Genomic DNA, 23418 nt, shown 5'->3' with positions numbered 1-23418 from the left:
TTATTGAGTGGCTAAGAGTTCAAATGATGATCTTATTCTGTAATCCTTGTCCATTTAATAGATGCACTTTTTTTTTAAAAGATTTTATTTATTTATTTATTTGTCAAAGAGAGAGTGGGTGAGCACACAAGCAGGCAGAGTGGCAGGCAGAGGCGGAGAGAGAAGCAGGCTCCCTTCTGAGCAAGAAGCCCAATGCAGGACTCGATCCCAGGACCCTGGGATCATGACCTGAGCCAAAGGCAGCGGCTTAACCGACTGAGCTACCCAGGCATCCTGATGTACTTCTACAACAAAGTTTTTTCAATAATTATTTGGTAACTCTGAGGTATAATTTGTACAGGGAACAGAATAAATGTTTTATTCTTCTTTTCTATTTGCCAATTTTATGAATAATGATTTGGTTCCATAGTATCTCCAAAAGGGACCATTAAGCTTCTTGTTGTGATTACCATTATGACTTCATGGATTTTAACTTTTCATGATAACTTTATTCTTCTTGGTGATCAAATTATCCCATCTAGTGGGAGACCTTTCAGGCTGTTTCTTGAGTCTTTCTGACATCCTGGCTCCTTTTAACACATTTTCTACCTGTGTAGGAAGAGTTTGGCCTTACACACAGAGAGGTCTGGCCTCTGGGAGGTTATCTCAATTCTCAGAGGCAATGTCACCTCTGACAGACCTGTCTTTGTTCAGGATAGATCTTAAGATGGGTCAGGCCCCACTTGATGATCTTAGGGTAAGAGCTGACCATGCCTCCTCCCCACTGCCCCCCCACAAAAAAACCCCAAGCATGTGATTTAGGGTGGGAGCTTTGGGTCATGTGGTCCCTGTCAGACTGGAGATTGAGATCAACCTTGTGAGCAATTAATCAATCATGCCTAAGTAATGGAATCCCAATAAAAAAGTTTGCATACCAAGGCCTGGGTGAGCTTCCGTGATAAGCTGGGCGGGTAATGTATCCTGACTCCATGGGGAGGGGACAACAGAAGTTTCACGTTTGGAACCCTCGCAGACAATGCCCTTCATGCCTTTACTGAGGCTGATTTTAATCTGTATCCTTTCCCTGTAATAAACTGTAACTGTCAGTATCATAGCTTTCTGTGAATTGTATGAATTTGTCAGTGACTTACGGAAGTGGAGGGTACTTTGGGCAACTTCCTGAATTTGCAGCTGGTCTAAGAAGCAAGAGGGGCGCCTGGGTGGCTCAGTGGGTTAAGCCTCTGCCTTTGGCTCGGGTCATGGTCTCAGAGTCCTGGGATCGAGCCGCACATTGGGCTCTCTGCTCAGCGGGGAGCTTCCCCCTCTTTCTCTGCCTGCCTCTCTGCCTACATGTGATCTCTCTCTCTCTCTGTCAAATAAATAAATAAAATCTTTAAAAAAAAAAAAAAAAGAAGAAGAAGAAGAAGAAGCAGCGAGGGCAGTCTGGGAACTGTGACCTCTAACTTGCTGTCTGGTGAACTCCAAGCACTGCCTCGGATCTGCAATCAGTTATTTCTCTATGGTTCTTCGTCTTCTTTTAGTGAGAAGTGGTATTTATATATTGCAATCTGGATGCCAGGGGCACTCACTGCTACCAAGTGGGCGGTCATCAATTCTAGCACTTTTCCATGAACAGAGCTGGAAAAAGCTTTCCTTTTTCTTTCTTTCCTTCCTTTCTTTCTTCCCTTTTTTTTTGTAAAGAGAAACTCTAGCATGGTTTTGTACTGATATTTCCAATTCAAATTTAGGATTATAGGTTTTTACTTTGATTTTATATCTGTGTCTCTTTGACACCGGAGATCAGGGTATTTTTAGCAAATAAATATTTACCTTGTGTTATCCTGTTATATGATAATTTCAGAAAAACATCAGTATTGTTGACAATATGATAACTGAAAACAATTTAGGATTTCTTGGTAGTTCTTTTGGGTACAGAGTCCGATTTCAGATCCCACGAAGGAGTTCCTTTATGTGCGGCTAAGCCATCCACTAAATGGCTTTTTAGGTCTATTTGTTTTGTTTTGCTTGATTTTTAAGGATTGCCTTTTCCCTCTATATATTTAACTTTGTTTTATATTTTATGTAAACCATATGCACGGTTCTAAGAGTCAAGTCTACAGAATGAGGTATATTCTGAAGTTACATCTAACTCTAATCACCCACAGTCCTCCACGGGAGTAGGTTCTACATTCTAGATAAAAGATCTGAAATCAGCATATTTATTGAATGCCTGTGTTATGGCTAAAGTGAATTTTAAAAAGGCTTAAGATTAAATTCTTAAGGTTAAATTCTTCCTTTGTTTCTAAACTTTTAAGTCTTAGGGCTCTGTTGTGTGTGTAGAAACTGTAAAGGCAAACTTTAGTTCTACACAGCTGAACTGTCACATAATAGATACTTACAAGTCGAATTTTAAAAAGAAATTTCCATTGACTAAGGACCATAATTAAAACAGAGATCCTCAAATAATGGACACTGATATCTCTCTCACTCGGTGCCTCTGGGCAGTCGGTGCCTCTCTAGGCAGTTGTATCTATTGTCTCCTGGGGTTCTGTGAACAAAGGCTTGACAGCGCCGTAAGGGCTGCTCTCCTGTCCACACTCCCTGCCCTCTCCTTCAGAGTCTCAGAGCCGCCCCAGTGCTGACCCTCAGCAGGGCTCCCACTCTGCTAGCGTCTGGGTGATTTCCTCCACAGTCACAGTTTTATATTCCCTCCATCTGCTAAAGACTTACATATCCACATCTCCAACCAAGACTTTCTCTTTAATACTGTTTTAAGGAAGATTACTCAAGAACTTACCAACCCATAGGTCCCATAGTTTCTGCTCTCGTTTTCCCACGTTTTGCCTCTTTAAGCAGTTCTTCAATTGCTTTCCTGATGGGGAGAAAAAGAGATTTGAGAGGCAGTCACTCCACCAAATTCTGAAAAATCAGTTCTTTCCACATATAATGACCTAGCAGAATGACCAGCTTTTGAAGCGTAAAACTTCAAAATTGGGGAGAAATTTTTAAAATTTAAAACACACGGTTGATAGTTTTGAAATATAAATAACATTAAAAAGAAACTTTTTATATGAAGGGGAAAACACTAAAAATCAAAGACAAAATGACAAAGCATATCCATATTTAAAATGTTCAAATGCATTATTATTCTAAGAAATAATAATGAACCCAACAAGGATAAGAATGTTTCTGGCCCTTAGTTAGTGAGAGAGAAGTGCATACTATTTGCTGTTAACAGGGACTGCAGCTGATACAACATTTCCGGAGGACAGTTTGGCAACACGATGAAGAGCCTTCAAAATACCATGTACCTGCTGATCTAGAAATTCTACTTTATCTACGTTATAGTGTGCATTGGGTAATTTAAAAAAAAAAGATTTTATTTATTTATTTGACAGACAGAGAGACAGCGAGAGGGGGAACACAAACAGGGGGAGTGGGAGAGGGAGAAGCAGGCTTCCTGCTGAGCAGGGAGCCCGATGCGGGGCTCGATCCCAGAACCCCAGGATCATGACCTGAGCTGAAGGCAGATGTTTAAGGAATGAGCCACCGAGAAGCCCCGGATGATTTTTTAAGATTTTATTTATTAATTTGAGACAGAGAGAGAGGGAGAAAGAGAGAGAGAGAGAGCGATTCCTGCTGAGTAGGAAGCCTGATGCAGGACTTCACCCCAAGACCCCGAGATCATGACCTTAGCCAAAGGCTGACACTCAACTGCTCAATCAACTGACCCACCAAAGAGCCCCTGGATAATTTTTATTTCAAATTTATTTGCATTATATATTATATAGGAAAACGTTTGGAGGGGTGTTATCAAGATGGTAAGATGAGTTTCTGGGTGATTTTAAAGTTTGTTTTTTTTTTTTTTTTCTGTATGCTTTTCTACATTTTCTATTTTTTTTTTTCCAGAGTGAATCTGTGCTATTTGTGCCATTTTTAGAAAGATACTGAAAAAAAAAAAAAACCCTCCAGGAAATGTACTTATCAACCCTATTCTGAGATTTTACTATGTCCAAGGTACCGTGCAAGGTGCTATGGGTTAATAGAATAGGGAGATGACCATATGCTATATAAGTACTGAAGTTAAGAAAAGAGAAGTATGGGGCACCTGGGTGGCTCAGTGGGTTAAGCCTCTGCCTTCAGCTCAGGTCATGATCTCAGGGTCCTTGGATCGAGCCCCGCATCGGGCTCTCTGCTCAGCGGGGAGCCTGCTTCCTCCTTTCTCTCTCTCTGCCTGCCTCTCTGCCTACTTATGATCTCTGTCTGTCAAATAAATAAATAAATAAAATCTTAAAAAAAAAGAAAAGAGAGGTATGAAGTTAGAAACAAATATAGTCCAAAGACAGAATTATATATCTAATCACAAGATTTTGGAACTGGTAATTATGCATTGATTCTATATAAAAACATTTAATTATGCTATTATAGCACTACTACAGATACAATTTACATAATCCTCCAATGATGTGAACATTCTATGAATATTTCATAATGATTCTCATTTTATTGAAGCAGATAGCTTAAAAAAGCAAGTATTATTTAAAGACTTATAATAAAATATAGCAGTCCTCTGCATTACCCTTCTCTACTCACCAAAAAAATTCAATCTCAACCCTTAAGAAAAATCTGCTTCTCCTGGTATTTACCTCTAATTTCTATTAGTATGCTGTCAAACTATTTCACCACCCTCTTGATCTTCAACAAATCTATTTTTGTATAATTTACACATTTTTCAATAAACTCCCACTAACAGTGAGATCTTTAAAAAAAAAAAAAAAGTCTTTTCAGCTTTTTCAGCTGACTCAGCAGCTGGACTGTCTCTGCTCCATCCTGGAGGGCCCACCCGACCATGTCAGCAAAGAACCAAACACTGGCCACCTGAGGCACTGTCTGACCCCGGTCATGTTCAGTCAGACCATGTTTCACAGCCCAGCCTCCTGGCATCAGGAATAGGTAAGTGCATCCGCTTACCACAGATGATCAGTCCAGGAGGAAGACCCCGACTGCCCCATGGTCCCTCAAGCTGGACTTAGAACCAAACTGACATGAGACAGATTAACAGGAGAAAATCAAATTTAATAGCGTGCGTAGGGGGAATCCATAGAGACAAGACATTTCAAAGACAGTGAGGCAACATCAATGAGCTAAGGAGACAGGTAGGACCTGAGATACAAAGGGGAGGAAGGCATTTAGCAAGAAGGTAAGAGAAGTTTGGAAAAACAAGGTTGCTCTATTATGCAGATCAGTTTTGTAGGTAAAGGGGAGTCTTGGTTACTAGCTCTCTGCCTGGTACAGGCTCTCCTTTCCAAAGTAAATTTAGGCAGTTGGGGGGAAGGCAGGGAGCTTTTTTCCCCGGCATCTGTGAGGTTTTATTAACTCAAAATGATTTTTACACCAAGTGGCTCATGTTGGGGCAGCCTGCCCTTGGCCTCCACACATTCTTTCTCCCATCTCTTTACAATAATAATAATAATGATAGTAAAATAACCTCTTGATGTGATCTGAGGGCCTTGTCTCATCCAGTATTTCATGAAAAATGCATCCTATCTAGTTCCAAAGATCCTTTTTCACCCTCACAGATGTAAGTTAAAAAATCAAAGGGTAAAAATATTCCCCAAACACCTCCTCCCCCTTCCCATCAGTGAGTGTGGTTGTTTCTAAATAGAAACAGGGACCCATCATACTTAGATCCGCCCATACTTAGATCTCTTCTTCTGACGGCAGAAAGTGAAAAAATCTTAAGGGAAAAAGCTTTTTGGGCAGCTCCCCAATTATGAGCAAACTGTGTGTCAGTCACAAATAAACTAGAATGCATTTTCCCATGAAATCCATGGTAAAATGTTTCCCTAGCTCTCTCGGACCAGCCCACAAAAGCCCATTTGTGTCATCAGACAGCTGAAATGCTGCACATCTGCAGAAAACAATATTCAGTTCAAGACCTGGCAGAGATCCTGAGCCCATATTCTAGGCACCTTCAAGACTTTCATGTTGATTTTTTTTTTTTTTTTTTTAATTTGACAGAGAGAGAGCGAGCGCGAGACCACAAGCAGGGAGAGTGGCAGGGGGAGAGAGAGAAGCACGCTCCCCACAGGCTCTATCCCAGGACCCTGGGACCATGACCCCAGCAGAAGGCAAACGCCCAACCAACCCAGGCGCCCCGGAAGTTGATGTTTATATAGTTTTGATTTCACATGTAAAACCATCTCCAGCACTGTCATTAGCTTTCTCTGCCATGATTTCAGAGATCTGACTTAATAACCACAAAGAGAAGAGAAGGTATAGGTGTGAGAAAGGGTGGCAAGGTAGAAGGAATTCACTTGTGACAGAAGAAAGGGGCACGCTCAGTCCCTAGCAAGCATGGGAGGTGGGACCCCACTGCCCCAGCTGGAGTGTAACCACATTTGGTATTTGTGATTGGTTTAACTCCAAGTAACGTTGACATGGAGCTTTACTGTTGGCAAAGTGCCATCCTATCTGAACAGGACAACATAGTTATGGCGACTAGTTTACAGTTGAGGAAAGTGGTACCCTGCCGAACTTGCCCACGGCAGCGCTGCTAGTGATCCTGGAGAAGTAGGGGAGAGGGGACCAGGGAGGAAGAGAGGGGACAGGGGACTAGGGAGGGAGAGAGGGGACAGGGAGAGGGAGGGGGCGGGGGAGAGGAGAGAGGGTGGAGGAGGGAGAAAAATCCACCAAACAAAATGCCCCCCTGCACATGTTTAAAGGCTACACGTCCTCTGATCTTCTCCACAAACATTTGCACAGCAAGCCCTGAGGAATCATTTCCCCTTAATCATTAAAGGCAAAAAATAAAATAAAGGGGGGAAGGGAGGCCTAACAGAGCTGCCGCTGCGTCTGCACTCACTTGGAGAACCGGAGAGGCGGAGGAAGGAAGGACTGCACTATTTTGTCCTAAGAATGTTGAGCATTTGCTACCACTTCCCACCCCAAATTCTCCTGCCCAAGCTCCGTCTGCAGGGCTTTACTTGCAAACAGGAAAAGCAAGATTCCTAGCAAACGTGCACTCGCTCAGCAGTAACACCATCTTCAAAATTCAGGGGAGAAGAACCGAAAGCCAGGGAATTCTTCGGGGAACTTACTGTGGCCCCCACTATTTCTCCTGGAAGTCGGGCTCATGATTCTTGGGTAAGGAAGGAGCAAAGCCAGCTTCTACTGCACATGGGCGCAGAGGCTTAAATCCTTAAAGATTATGAAACATCAACCTCAGGAAACAAGGTAGTTATTTAACAAGCGGATGCAACTCAAGTGTCAGCTGCATTAAAACACAGGAAAAGCAAGCAGCAGGAGAATATGGAAGCGCTAAGATACAGAGAACTTGTGCAAGTAAACAATTATTGAGACACAGTTCAGTTCTGGGTAATTTTTATACTTAGATTCTTCAACATCCTAAAGGTTTCTTTGTAAAACAAATTTGTTATATTAGGATATACAGTTGGATGCAAACAACAAGTCCAAGAAAGCCAGCTCATTAAGCAGATTGTTTTCTGGGCACAGGAATCAAATGCAGTAAGTTTTCCACGACCCACGTGCGCATTGTCTCCGCCCAGTTTTCCACCCTCTCGGGGCTTCCTCAGGCCTGCCTGTTCATTCCATTAGCCAGCTGGTAGATGCTTAAGGAATGTGAGCAGATGATAATAGCAGCTGAAATAGAAGCCAAGTGGGAAGGCAAATCTGGTGCAAAATCATCTTAAAATCCAAAGTCGAGCCAATTAGTTTTGAGTTATCTGGGTCTGTGTTTCTTTTTACTCACATAAATCAACCGAGAGTTAACGAACGTCATCGGTCGACAGCAAGGGGAGCGAGAAAACCAAGGCAACTGAAATCGAACAACAGAGATTTGAGAGTTGGCAAATTAAATAATGGAGAACAGGAGAAAATGAGATCTTTAAAGGAAGAAAATTGGAAAAGCTAAACATTAAGTAGTTGTTCAAGAAAGACACAGAGAGGGGGAAGGAGGACAGAGAGGGTCCAAAGCGGCTTCCGTGGGGCTAACATTGTGCTTTGTGATGGAGGAGCTGGAGACATGGGTGCGTTCACTCTGACAATTTATCAGGCTGTCCACTTGGGATTTGTGCCCTTTTCTGTAGGTATAATTATAGTTCCGAAAAAGAAAAAAATTACTAAAAACAAGTTATGTTTGACCAGCCAAGAGTACAGTATCTGTCACATGATGGATGGGAACAGCGTCTGAAATAAGTCGTGTAAGACGAGGTGAGGGTCTCGTGTTCAAAAAGCGTAACCTGGTAACAAGCACACAGACTTGGAAAATGGGCGGAAACCAGCGCGGTGCCCTCGGCTGCTGCTGACCAGAAGACCCCCACGGGGCCCAGCGTATGGTCAGTGCGGAAGGCCACAGCTCATGCCCGAGCTGTCCACATATAGCAGGGCAGTGGGCAAAATTTAAAAGCAGCTTTATTAATAGCAACCTCCGTGTCTTCCCATGGAGTGGTAAGTTTTGAAGAAAAAAAAAATGGAACGATTTACTTGATCTTCAATAAGGATTTGATGTCAAACCACAGAACACTGATAAAAAAAAAAAAAATACAGGGCCAGATGCCTCAGCTCCCTGCTGGACATCTGCCTTTAGCTCATAATCGGTCAGCACTAACTAGCCGCCGAGTGGACTGGCAGAAACCGCACGACAAAGTGTGGGTTCTGTACTGTTCAGTAATTTGACTGTAGATGTAGATGAAGAAATTCAGGCCATCCTTAATTTCAGAAAACATCTAATTGTCTGGGTTCACCTATCGGCTGTACAGAAAGGTAAGAACATTCAAATTGTGGAGGTTTTCGAAGGTAAAACTCAGTAGGAGCACTGAGATCATTTGGGAAATGAAAAGAATTATTGCTGGTAAAAGATGGAAGCCCAAGAAGTTAATTCTGTAGATTATGTTAAGTTTGGCTAACCTCCATCGAGCGCATGCTCTGTGACGTGACATGCACAGTGAGTGAGGGCGTTCCCTGAGGAGGCTTAGAGTAGGGGTTGTACATCAAATAAAGACTGGTATGGGTACATCAGAAATAAATATTGGATTACCTAGGGAATGTGGGGAGGGAGCCTCAATATTTATATTTATATTTATATATATTTATATATATAATAATATATTATAACATATTTAAGATTTATTTATAACATAACAGGGAGAGTTACGAGAAAAGTTCCTTCATTTGTCAGAACAACTTAGCTGATAAAACAGCAGAGGTCAATGGGGGAGCATGAATCTGAATCCCGGATTAACGAAACTTGATGGTTTCACGCCAACATATACCAGAAAATAAGAAGCAGTGTTTTAAGCAATGCTGGAAAGATCAAACACGTGGATTGCTTTTTACTTTGATGATCATAACCCTACAAGGTTGTTCTAAGGATAAAATATTGGATCGAAGTATTCTGATAAGCAGCACAAGACACAGGATAGGTGTTTTTTACTTGATCAGACTCCTAGACGTCAGGAGACTGGTCTTTTTCACTCTAGTTTTCCCTATGTCTGGCCCATGGTTGGTCCTCAGTTAAGATTTGCAGGATGAACGGGTTCGGGTGTGGATTTAACGCAAGGGTTTAAGAGGAAAAATGCTGTATGTGTAGCCGAGGAGGAGATGCTGGGGGAGATGGAAGCGACGAGACGAGGATGAGGAAGGCACAGCAGTGAGACCATGTGTCAGAGGGCAAAGAAATGCAATGAAAGGAACCCATGGCCATGGGCAACTTGAGCCATCTCTGGCGGCGGCCAGACGTGAATAGGAGCGCACCAGCACGGCAGCCCGGGGAGCACGGAGCATCAGGCCCAGATGGAAAAGCCTAGATGCGGACCTGAGATGCCGAATCTGCTCAGCATGAGGCACAGCTGGGATCTTCCCCATCAGGATGGACAGCCTCTAGGGCTGCTTGCACATCTCAGCAAGCTTTCCTATTTGGAAAACACTTTTCCCTTTGTGGGCTACCACAGGCAAATGACCTTTGTTTGGCTTCTAATATTCTTTTGCATCATTATGTGAATGGGCAAAGCCCCCTTCATTCGTCTCTGTTCACATTCTCTAAACTCCATTTCTTAGCAGAGATGCTAACGGCTCTGAAATAGAAGTACTCAGTGTTGGGAGTCTGAGCAAGCTAACTGAGACCGTGGTGGGGGCTTACTGGCCTGTCTCCCCAAGGCCTTGTCAGGCGAGATGTGGCCAGTGGGATTACCACATTCCTGGGCCTTCGTTTTGTGGGTCCAGCACACACCCAGCCCAACGGCAGCCTTATGGCTGCCACCGTGCACACGGTGGAGCTTTGCTCAGGCCCCACACTCTGTCCCAGCCGCTATGCTTGCCAGCCACTTCCTTGTCAGTGGGCTTGTCCCCAGCCATCTGGATTATGTGTTACCTTCTCTGCAGGACTCTCCTGATCTCCTGTTTGCTCCACACCAGTAGATGTTACTACCACTCCTTTCTCTTAGGCCCACAGAAGGACCATATTTCAAAATATTTACAAGCTATAAAACAAGCTAAAAGCTATTAAATATATTCATTCCTCCTGCCATTTTAAACATACCTTCATTACCATAAAAATAAAAAAACGTGGGGGTGCCTGGGTGGCTCAGTCATTAAGCATCTGCCTTCTGCTCAGGTCATGATCCCGGGACCCTGGGACTGAGCACTCCTTCGGGCTCCGGGCTCAGCGCGAAGCCTGCTTCTCCCTCTCCCACTCCCCCTGCTTGTGTTCCCTTTCCCGCTGTTTCTCTCTCTGTCAAATAAATAAATAATTGTGAAAAGCTATGTTTCTTTAAATGATTGAAAGTCAGAAAAATACCAGAGATGATAGTATTAACTTATTGCACACACTGAAAATTCTGTTTATGAGTTGGTAATATGTGGATAAATACAGAAAGACACAGAAAGATATACATTCATATATTATGTATTTATTCCATAAAATTTATTTTCTTGCCTTGATTCCAGTAAAATCACTATACAGTTAAAATCAAAATTTTTACATAAATTCCTTTCTTAAAAGATCTTATTTATTTGAGAGAGAGAGAAAGTGAGAGAGGGAGAGAAATAGAGCAAGCGAGCACGAGCTGGGAAGGGAGAGTCAGAGGGAGGGGGGAGCAGGGATGTGGGCTTGATCCTAGGACGCTGAGATCATGACCTGAGCTGCAGGCAGCCTTGACGCAACTGAGCCACCCATATGCCCCCATAAATTATGTTCCAGGAACATAAATTGTGTCCTATTCTGTTCTAATAATCTAAAGTATTAAAAAACAGTATGTAGGGCACCTGGGTGGCTCAGTGGGTTAAGCCTCTGCCTTCGGCTCAGGTCATGATCTCAGGGTCCTGGGATCAAGCCCCGCATCGGGCTCTCTGCTCAGCGGGGAGCCTGCTTCCTCCTCTCTCTCTGCCTGCCTCTCTGCTTACTCGTGATCTCTCTCTGTCAAATAAATAAATCTTAAAAAAAAAACACAGTATGTAACTGCATTTAGTGTGGGTAACATTTTAATACATTTACCAAAAGGTTAATTACCTTAAACGTAAAAAATTAAAAACCCAAGTTTTGAATGTTTTAAAATCTCCCTTCAGAATACTAAAATGATTAATGAATCAATATTGAACTTCTTGTACGCTCTATATAAACCTACATATTTGCATATACAAGTCATATGGTTTAAGATTGCAAATGTCATTCAGCCTCCACATAGAACCCTTCCTAACACTGCACTAAATCACGGGAACCTGCAGAGCCATGACAAGCAGGGAAACGGAAGCAGAGCACTGCTGGGAAACATCTTCTTATGGTACAGTGTACTGCATCCATGCTGGGGACGTTCAACAAGCTAATATGTCTTTTCTCTTCTAACCCCTTCTACAGCCCAGATCTTTCCTGTATGCCAAAGTCATATCTGCCTCAGAATCAACAGTGGCGCAACCCACCAATCTGCATTCAAGTGTCCAGGTCAAAACGAGAGGTGGGTGCTTCCTGGGTTACGAATGGCACTGAGTGCCAGATACCTAGCGACAGAGGGACCTCTGTGTGTTTGGGATATATGGGGATACCATCCTGCCCAGGTTCAAGGAAAGTCTCCTTTGAATATTGATACAATAAGCACGTAATATGCACCTCTGGGGTTATGATGAAATGGAATAATGGCAGCAGTAACTACATACCATGTGTCTTACACTCAATCCTCACAGCTCCTCTGTGTAATGGCTAGTTTACTGAGAAAGAGGCCAGGAGAAAGTAAGTAAACGAGCCCCAAGAGCCAGTAAGTGATGGGCCCAGGATCTTCGTTAACTAGCTAACTCTTACACTATGCTATTAGAAGGGATGCTCCCAACCCTCAAGAAGCTCGAGAGAGAGGCATTTAAGGGAAGGTTGTAATATTTTACTGTTATTGATTTGTATTCACTTGACAAGAATTGTTGTAGTGAAGGTAACACTCCAGACCTTCTACCTCGACTTTGACCTTCTTAAATCTCCACAGCTTCCATTATAGGGTGACTTCCGAGTGTGGGTTACTATTCTAGAGAGATGACCAATTCAGTTAACAGTTAATATGTGGGGTGACTCTTACTAGTTTGGCTCTTAGAGGAAAGCCTTATCATTTAGGTCATAAGATGCTCATGAAATGACCTCATTTTCAAAGTACTTAAGTATCTTTTATTCTTCTTCTTCTTGTTTTTTCCCCCCATTCTTAAATCCTGATTAAGGATCCACCTGCAGAAAATACAGGGATTCATTTCCAGTTTATATCATAAGACCTAATTATATGTGCCATGGTAAATTTTATGTTATGGAGAAAAGCGAGATCTCTTACTAAAAAAAAACCTTGTAGAGGTGGGGTGGGGATAGTGGAGGATGGAGTTTGAAAACAGTAAACTTGAACTAGAAAAGCCCATAAATTCTACCATTGCAGGAACAGCAGCATATCTTTTTGGTAGGGTAAATGTTAAGTTAAAAACTCTACACACACTGAAATATTAGTAGGGAGAAATAAATCGAAAGAATCTAAGGTCAAAATTATTACTGAACTCTTTTAATCAATGAGAGCATTTTGTTATCTCCTTAAGAGAATGGATGCTTTGAAGGACAAAACTGATGAAAAGAAAACTGCAAAAAAGAAAGTGTTCTAGAAAGATGGCCGTGGAAGGGAGCCAACATGAGAGCAAAGAAAAACTAACATGGCTGCTGCATGACTTTAGTAAAGGAGAGGAAAACCTGGTGGAAAGCTACAAAAACCCAAACATAACATAAAATTCTAACTCTCACCAAATAGTCATTCAAAATGCAAAAAAGAAAGCAAGCCACAACAGTTGTACAAGAGAAAATTCCAGTATAAAGCCTCTAAAGTGTGCCTGCGCAGCTTTCTTCAGGGAGGGCTGAAGTTGGCACGCCATCCTTCGATAATACGCTGCATACCAGAGAAGCCACCTCACCACAAGCGTGGTCTGTAAATCACTGTCTTAATCCAAAGGAGCTCCATTTCACACAAGTGATCTGCAGTTCTCTGCAGACTGGCCCAGACAATGCTTCCTCAGCAGAAAGTCCGGTCGGCCTGCTGAAGTTATCTCCTGCAGTTATGCAGGGCTGTGGTAATCTGCTGGAAAATCAGCTGCCCCCTCCTTGTAGGTCCTCAGTGTCTGATTCAGCCCGTGACCATGAACTAAGCACCAAGAGCCAAGGGATGGAAAAAATGAAGACAGAAAGTTCCAGAATGTGTAGGATTTCCTAATCATTTCATGATCTTTAAAAAGTGTTTTCATTTTAAAATACCCCTGAGAAACTGTTCTCTTTAAGTACCACGGCAAGATAAAAGTTTACCTGTCTTCAATGGAATTAAGCAATTTTTAGGAATTAAACGGAGAAAAACCTATTGATACCTCCAGTTCTTAGAAGTGCAGCAATGCACAATGAGTTGAGAGGAGGAGAAAGCCTGTACTCCATGGGCATGGACACTGGCTTAGTGTGTCTCTCGCCCTGGGGCCTCTCGCTGCAAGGCAGAGTCCAGCCTAAAGGGCCAAGATTCCATGAAGAGCCTGTGGAAAAGCAAGGAGCCCAGAGCAGTGTGCTTCCCTCACGCCTGTGCACTGCGGGCCCCGGGCCTCCTCTTGACCGCTGTGTTCCCTTATCTTTCACACTAGGTATCAAAGAGTACTTTGAGAGATATAGTAGCTTCCCCTTCAAAACTGGCACAAAGAGTTTCTGGGAGGAAAAAAAGTACGTATATACATGGACACTGATATTTTCAACATCAGTAACTAAGTACATGAATCTACCATGTAAAAATAAATTCTTGAAACCGATCAGTATGTTCTAGACTCTTCACAAACCCTCCAGTGTTTCAAGTTTCAAGTTGTCTTTCAGGTGCTAATTTATATAACGAGTTCAAGTAAAAAAGGGCAAATTCCAATCCCATTTTCCAATTTAAAAAATTCTTGGCTATTGTACACACAAGTGCATTGGGGGAAAAAATTCCATTATTTCTATAATGTAGTAGTTAATGGAGTTAACGGTAGGCACACAGATGAACCTAACTTTGGCAGTAGTGTCCCTCTCAGGAATACCTTTGAAGAAGTTCTAAGTACTCAGATGGCTCCCCAAACAAGCCAGCCCGACCCACAGAACTATGCAAGTAAGGTTTTACACTTCCTCCTAAAGCTCCTGGAGTGGCTTCCCCTGTAGCGGGGAGAAGTGCTGAGCTCTGCCACTCCCCACCTCCAAACACATCCCTACAGATGGTGAGATGATGGTGAGATGAGCAACCCCGGAAGGGGCACCGGAAAGGCTGTGGAGGTACCCAAAGGGGAGGAGCCCACCAGCACGGGAGGGCTAGGCGCTAGAGGAGAAAGGCCCAAAGCAGAGAAAATGCCATTGCCGGCTAACCCGAGCTTTAGGTCCTTATGGTACCATACAAACAAGAGACCAACAGCCACAAGAAAGGCTCCGTTCAGGGTGATACCAGCTAGTGACAAGACCCTCAAGATCCAGCCAACTATTGGAGAAGCATTTCGTTATTCGGACCTACAATGTACTTGCATGTGATGACCTTAACCAAGACGGGAACTAGGAAAGCATGTTCTGGAACAGACGTTTTACTATGCGTTTTACACATCAGTGTCGTGAACGTGCTCCTGTCCCTTTATTACTGCTGAACGTGCTCCTGTCCCTTTATTACTGCTGTGCTTTTAAGCAGCTGCACCTACTAGGGTCACTGTGTGTACCCTGGCATGCAAGCCATCCTGGGGGCTGGAGCAGCGGCTGCCGGCTCACTGGCTGGAGTCGTGCCAGTGAAGTTTCCAACGGTTCTATGCATGGAATGGGTATCCGACTGAGGCTGCAGGGGAAAATTCTGAGAGACAGACAGATCTCGCTGATTATCCAAACAGCATACTTTGGCCCGCTCCCAACGTCTTGATGTACTCTCATGCCTACAGAAAAGGGCACTGTGTTTTCAATACAAAGGCTCAGAACCTAATTCCGCATCTCATTTGAAATATCAACCCCCCAAATTCACAATTCTCCCTTAGCATTTGCTTGAGAGAAGTGGGGCCATGTACTAAATTCTATATTAGTTCCAGAGAGGCCTCAAATCCAGATAATTACAGGTTTTGTTTCCTATTATGCGGAAGGAAAGAAACCAAAATGAAAAACTAAATAGTTATGTTTTTCTTTTTTGGGGGGAAAATTTACCTCAAAATTATCAGTATTTCTCTCCCCCACTCCCCAACCGAAGATGGCACTGCTTCATCATCCTGGTAGGAGCTAGAAGGGGATAGACTCTACTTAGGATGTTTTCGCCCAGGATCATTGCCTTTAGAAACCAACACTGCAAAGAGCAGCACTAACCCCAGCCCAGTGCTACAGCATGTCTGCGGTTGTGTTCTGAACCGCACGCAGGGAGCGAACCCCGCCCAGCAAAGCCCTATGGGAAACTTGGTCCTGCCGGGATTCAGGAGTGGTACACCTGGAGCTCACTGGGTCTGGCAAATATTTCTTAAAGTAATTTACTATGATTGCTTAATCACATAAAAACGAAGACCTACACAAAATTACCTCCATTATTAACTTCAAAGCATGAGAGATCAAAACCTTTTAAAATGCAAACCCCTGTTCTATGCTGGAAAACGGAGTGGAACAGAGGGCGTCAGCTCCATCAGCCAACTGGACGTTCTAGGGCACGTTATGACCCTTCTGAGTATGTTTCCTTCCGTCAAATGAGATTAAGGTCTGGCTCGCTCATGCATTGTGAGGAATGAAAAAGATGAGCGCTATAAAGGGCTTTCTTTGTACCGATGTTTCTTGGGAGGGGCAATGTAGTTCACTTCAGGATCTGAATTTGGCAAAATAAAACATTTTTTTAATCTCAGTATCTCCTTTCACTTTTATTCTGTAAAGAAAAGCTTCCAGAACGTTCATTTTTATCTCTTGTATTATTCTGTTTTGATGAAAAGTGGAAGGATTACATTGGTCCAGATAACATAAAGGAAATTCTATCTTCCTATATATAGCCAGAGGAAATTTCCTGTATACCATGTACTTGCTATCAAAATAATCAGCCTGTTCGACAGAGCTAACCAAGCCCTCTGGTGAGACTGAGAGAGATTTTAAAGGGCTAACAGGAGACAGCAGAGAATCAGTTGGAAGAGAACTACCTCAAACAGCAAGGACCTGTGAAACCCATGATCAGAAACAAATTATACAAAAGTCCCCTATCCTATGTATAAGAAGGCGGCCAGTGGTCAGGTTCTTGAGCTTTGCAAAGAGTTCATTGCTTTCATTCTTGAACTAGGTCTTCTCCAGTCAACAGGGGAGGTGGGTAACTTCCCAGTGAGTGTGTACACCACAAAAACAACGTTCTGGGTAGTTCAAGCTTTAGAGCGGGGCTTCTTACCTGAAGGACCCAGACTGAATAGAATTTCCAGGTAACTGTTCTTTCTTTGTACCTTCCCTACTCCATCTGTTGATACTTTCAGAGAGGGAGTATGTAGTTCTTCCTTCCTAGATGTGAATCAAGGACATGTTCAAGTCTCCATAAGAAAATGACAAAGCAGCTACCACAGAGTGGAGAAAAGGATGTGTCCTAGTCCTGACACTTACTAGCTCAGTGATCCTGTGAGCTTGGTTACATATCTGTAAAATAAAGATATGTCCACTGTGCTTTCAGAGTTCTTATGGGGATCACATAAAACCACATATATAACTACTTTGTAACTATAAAGCACTGAACAAATGTAAGGTATTATTTTAAGAAATTAAAAAAAATGGTTATATAGTATTGATAACGGTGTGTTAACTAAAAGACACATATATTAACTAAGAGTATCTATCATGTGCATAATGATTAATCGACTAATACTTTATCTCAGTGACCCTCAGAAGAACCCTTGAAGTTACTGTTAGGCAACTAGGGCTGATTGTTCAAGGTCAACTGGGAAAGGGTACACCTGATTCTCCCCAGTCCTTTCTGATTCCACATCCACAGTCCTTTCAGTTCACACACACCCTTAATTCACTTGATCTGTGAAGATGTTGTCTACATTTTCAGGATGGTAAAGTGCTGTTTGGTAAAACATGGATTAAACAGTTAAAATGAACATAAAGATAATGCCAATGAAATGTAACAGTATGGAAAATGATATCTTCACAAACCAAGTATTAGTCAATCCGTATCTGGTTTCCCAACTAGAGACTCTCTAACTCATTGATTTTTTTTCCATGGTTAAGATATATGAAGAGCTGGGCGCCTGGGTGGCTCAGTGGGTTAGAGCCTCTGCCTTTGGCTCAGGTCATGATCCCAGGGTCCTGGGATCGAGCCCCGCATCGGGCTCTCTGCTCACCAGGGAGCCTGCTTCCTCCTCTCTCTCTGCCTGCCTCTCTGATCTCTGTGTGTCAAATAAATAAACTCTTAAAAAAAAAAAAAAGATACACAAAGAGCAGCCTCAAGGTTTTCACCTGAACTTGGAAATAAACACGAATTACTGGTCCACAGTTTTTCTCTGAAATGGAACTCTTTGTAGCATATGCTGACGAAGCTTTGTATTTTCATATGTACCCGAGGGAGGTAACATAGGCATCATCACAGACATGAGCAGCTGAGCCTAAGGAACCAGGCTGTCTTAGGTCATACCCACATACTAGCCGCATACCTTTAGCCTTGTTACTTCTCCGGGCCTCAGTTTCCTTCCCTATAAATGGGAAAAACACTACCTTGAAGGAAGAGTAGACTGGTTTTCCCACGTGGCTAGGCAAATCAATCATCTCACTTTACAGTCATGGTTACGTGTCTGCTTGGCTGTCTGCTTTTGGCTAGGGATAAGCCCAGTTGGCTTCCACCTGTCCTGGCTTGTTCTGAAGCACATTGCTCTCAGATGGGGACCAATTTATTAGAACAGGAAAATAGAAGAGAACCCTTGGCGTGCTTGCTGCAAGTCTGGGCAGCAGGCGGAGGCACACCTGTAGGCCGACACTCCAAGAGACAGACATTGTGAGCAGAATGGTGTCTAATCAGACACTCCAGTTTCCCCATCTCTTTGAGAACAAAGTACGATCTTTGCCATGTAAATAAAGAAACGAACAGGAATAAATTTGTATAACCCAGTCCAGAAGTCTTAGATGATAAGATCTGATGCACACCATAAATCCATTGCATTTACTTTGACACATAAAGAACGGGATGATTATACTCTTTATTCTTCATTTTCAGGGACTGAAATGGTAACGGATGCTTACATTTTATATTTTATATTAAACACTTCAGAATAAAAATCCTGTTAAGTAGTCCAAGCCCCAGGATTTATGCATAAGTATGCAGAACAGAGTAAGCAAGCACACCAGGGTCTGAAATAATTTTAGTTACGGAATCTTAATGACATGTGATCCTTAACTCACTGAATTCCAGTTAAAATTGATTCTGAGATCCCATATACAACTCAGCAAGTATGGTGGTGAGAAATTAAGAGCTGGTCGTGAGGATCCAAGGGAAAACGCTAAGAGTCTGCTCATCCTAAGGAGGAGCTACTGTGGTAAAGAATGGCACCAGATGCCAAATTATAGAATGGGCCACTTATTCTTTGTTTGGGCCTTGTGAAACTGTGATTTATAAGAAGTAAATATTTGGTCTTTATCTGTTCCTGGCATAGCGTGCCTAAAACCCTGCAATTTCCTAAATGAAGAGAGCAATAAAGGGGTCTTTGGTTATGGAAATGACTTTTAGAAAGCCCCTAGGTCACCTAAAGATGAAGGCTGGGTGTCCTACCCCTCCTGACTTCTGGGGCAGGGAGAGGAGCTGGAAATTAAGCTGTCACCAAAGGCCAAGGATTTGATCAATTATGCCTAAGGAAGTCTCCTCGAATACCCAAAGGACAGGGTTCAGAGAGCTTCTGGATTGGTGAACAGGTGGACATCCATGGAGAGAGAGGATATGGAAACTGCACACCGGACCCACGTACCTTACACTACGTACCTCTTCATCCAGCCATTCTTCTGTATCCTTTGTAAAAAACCAATAAACCAAAGTACATGTTTCTCTGAGTTCTGCGAGCTGCTCTAGCAAATTGAGTAGGGAGTTGCAGGGGCCTCCAATTTATAGCCAGCAGGTCAGAAGCACAGACGATCATTTGGACTCAGGCTTGGCATTACAAGTGGGGTAAGACAAGGGGGCACAGTCTGTGAGACTAAGACCCAAACCAGGGATCTCTGATTCAGGGAGAAAGTGCCAAAACAGAATTGAGTTCATTGCTTGGCAGTACTGGTAGGCACACCCTGGAAGCCTTCATGGGCTCTCGGGCCATACAGAGACTGAGATTCCTGACAATTTTCCCATCAAAGTGAGGGAAAGTCCATTTTCAATGGCAAAATAAAACCTAAGCAATCCTACAGAGTTCACCTGATAGATTTTATTTTGGGAAATATTACTGATCTGTGAACTCCCTAAATCTGAAACCATGCGGTAGGTATGTACTTGCAAAGCCAACAGTGGCTGCCTTGGGAGTCGGGTCTCACGAATGCAAGACGTACTCAGTTGCCAATTTGGCCTTCCAGATCCAAAGCCTTACCTTCTTAGATGTGTCTAAATAACGTGACCAGCTCTTTTTAGCTTAAGCGACCTTTACGGACCCATCTACCGCCTGGTAGATTCATCCATAAGAGCCACTTGGTTCCTATGGTGCAGGCCACCCCTTAATCTTCGTCTGTTCTACTAATGAGCATCTTTTGCCTAAATGAATTCCTAGGTTTGTCTCCTCCCTGACAATCCCAAAGCTTACAGATTATTTTAACCTTTCAAATTAAAATTAAGCTCTTAGAATATATATTTTTTTTTTTAAAGAATTTATTTATTTATTTGACAGAGATCACAAGTAGGCAGAGGGGCAGACAGAGAGAGAGGAGGAAGCAGGCTCCCCGCTGAGCAGAGAGTCCGATGTGGGGCTCGATCCCAGGACCCTGGGATCATGACCTGAGCCGAAGGCAGAGGCTTTAACCCACTGAGCCACCCAGGCGCCCCAAGCTCTTAGAATATTCAATGAAAAAAAAAATACAGAGTCAGTCTTCTACTTATTCATCTGGTAAATATTTTTTGAGCATCCAGTAGTGGCCAAAGTCTCCAGATACAGCAGTGAGCATTCAGACAAAACTTCTGTCCTCGTGGAGCTTATGCGATGGTGGTGGTGACTAGGGAAGGCGGCGGGGGTGGGGGGACGGGTGGTGTGGAAGAATAGACAGTATAGAATAGACACAATAAACAGGTTAATTCTATAGATGTCATAAGGCATTAAGTGCTATATAAAGAAAATGCTGAGGCTAAGAGTGTTGGAGGAGGGACCACAATTTTAAGGAAGGTGGAAGGTTAGAAGAAATAATACCTTTCCTTCAGCAGTTCAGTAATACTTGGCTCAGGAACCAAATGAGATACATTTTGCATCCCTAGGACCTAGGACATAGCAGGACTTAAAATAGTTGCTGGAAAAAATGCCCATACGCTGTATTTTGCCAAAGCAATGCTATTTATAATAAAGGGATAGGTTTATCAGACAGCCAATCAGGAAACAGATACAGTATTCGGTATCAACAAAACAGCATACCTTAAAAGCAAACCCTTAGAATTCTATCTCACAGTACCCCAAACAATAATCCTACGACTCTGGCCCCACTAGCATTCTGTGGACACAAGCTCTCCGGGATAATCAGGGCCATCCTTCCGATATTCCTGTCACTGCAAAATAAAAATGTCCTTTGATCACCTTCAAGTGGTGAATATGCTACCTCTTCCTTTAGACCAATAGAAGAAAGAGAAATGTAGCATGGGAAAAGGTGGTAAGGGCTGGCAATCTCAAAGGCTCTTAGGGATAGGGAGAAGCCATAAATGAAACAGATTATAAAGTACAACCACCCTTATTTAGGCTAAGATGTTAATCACTGCAGCTCTTCCTCCCATCACAGGTCAGTCGTGCTTCCTTGCCTCACTCAAGAATCAATCTTTGATTTCTTTCTCTTTCTTTCTTTTCTTCCTTCCTTCCTTTCCTTTCCTCTTTTTTTCTTTCCTTTCCCTCCTTTCCTTTTCTTTCTCTCCTTCTCTTCTTTCCTTTCTTTTTTAAAGTAATCTCTCCACCTAATGTGGGGCTTGAACTCAAGACCTTGAAATCAAGAGTTGCATGCTCTACTGACTGAGCCAGCCAGACAGGCGCCCTAAGAATTTTTTTTTCTTAAAGGCATGTTACTTCAGTGGCTCTCTGAGTATGTGCACGTCAGCTGAGGAGTGTACAATATAATGTCATTACAATTCCTCAGGCTTTCTCTGCAGTTTTTCCTCCCTGTTGTGGCAGTCACACCCACATTGACATTCAATCATACACAGTCATTCATTTACTGAATAAATATTAATGGATGCCTATATGTGCCCAGATGATTTCAAGTGCTGGGAATACAAAGGCAAACAAGGACAAAGCCGTTGCCCTCAGGGAGCCTATATTCAAGTGGAGTTAGACAACAAACAGATAAACACAAAATACAGTGTCAGTTCGGAATGAAGCAAGTCCTGGATAGAAACTGATGGAGGTTTGTATACAGGTATACAGGCCGTTTTAGAGAAGGCAGCTGTGGTTAAGCAGTCTCTACGATGGCCCTAAGGATCCTCAACTCCTAAGGATCCTTACCTCCTTTTTTTTTTTTTCCAGTTTTTCCATTTTTTAATGGTTGGAAATAAATAAATAAATAAATAAATAAATAAATAAATAAAAATTCATGACACATGAAAATTGTATGAATTCGAATGTCAGTGTCCATTACAGAGTTTTATTGGAGAAGAGCCATAATCATTTGTTTCTGGATTACCTATGGTTGTTTCTGCCCTGACAGTCAGGAGGTGGGGTCACCCCTTGTATAATGCCCTCTTCAGTGTGGGCTGGACTTCATTAACTCACTTCCAACAAACAGAATAGGGCAGAAATGAATGACAGATGTTACTTCTGAGATTAAGGTATAAAAAGACTGTGGCTTCCATCTTGAGTTCTCTACTTCCTCGATCACTTGCTCTGGGGGAAGCCGGATCCGATGGCAGGAGGCAGTCCCAAGTGAGTGAGCTTGGAAGCAATCATCCACCCATCCCAGCCTCAAGAGGACTGCAGCCCAGACGACACGTTGATTGCATCCTGTGAGTCAGATTTTTCCAGCTAAGCTCCAACAAGATTCCTGACCCACAGAAACTCTAAGAAATAGTTTTTCTTTGTTTGTTTGTTTTCAGCACTAAGTTCTAGGACATTTTGTTATACAGTAATGAATAAATAATACAGTGATCAAGGATGTTTCCCTGAGTAAATAACCTTGAAGAGACAGGCCATGTGAAGATTTAGGGGAGGAGAGCCTAGGGAAGTATAGGACAGGTGCCAAGGCTCTGAAAGGGGCACCAGCTAGGCAGATATGAAAGAACTGAGAAGGCCACTGGGGCAGACGGTCACAGGTAATGATGTGGGAAGATAGAGACCAGCTGGTACAAGCCAGCTTTGAAGTCTCCCACGGATAATGAGACAGAACCAATACTATGAAAGCCACTATACTAATCACTACTAATTGGTTTAAGCAATAATCAATATAACAATAGTGATAGATAATATTTGAGTATTTACACTAGGAATTGTGCTAGTGCTTTATTTCACTCATTCTTCACAATAACCCTATAAAGCTGGTATTTTATAGATACGGAAACTGAGGGTCAGAACTGTTAAGACACCGTCTTGTATTTACAAGTTAGAAAGTGGTGGAGCCAAGATTTAAACCAGGCCTCTGACTTTGGAGTCCCTATCCTTCACTTCTATACAGTACTATCTAGAAAGAGAGGCCCCAGAAAGAAAGCCACTTTCACCCTTGAAAAAGAAAAAAAGGAAAACTCCAAACCCTCAACTGTTGTTTAAGCCACCGGTGCAGTCTCCATCTGCTACATGCTC

At 42.7% G+C, this 23418-nt stretch overlaps 1 protein-coding gene across 1 annotated transcript in view; it reads right to left on the bottom strand.

Moving 5' to 3' along the window:
* The window catches only part of POLR1D (RNA polymerase I and III subunit D), a 43475-nt gene that overhangs the window by 12737 nt on the left and 7320 nt on the right, over window positions 1-23418 (bottom strand). The window contains exon 2 of the mRNA XM_045978549.1: window positions 2777-2851. Coding sequence (XP_045834505.1) covers window positions 2777-2851 — 75 coding nt within the window. The remainder of the gene's footprint in view (window positions 1-2776; window positions 2852-23418) is intronic.

The sequence above is a fragment of the Meles meles genome, chromosome 14, assembly GCF_922984935.1.
Source record: "Meles meles chromosome 14, mMelMel3.1 paternal haplotype, whole genome shotgun sequence".
Taxonomy (NCBI): Eukaryota; Metazoa; Chordata; class Mammalia; order Carnivora; family Mustelidae; genus Meles; species Meles meles.
Note: the sequence above shows the minus strand (reverse complement) of the source record. Positions and strands in the feature narration are given on the sequence as shown.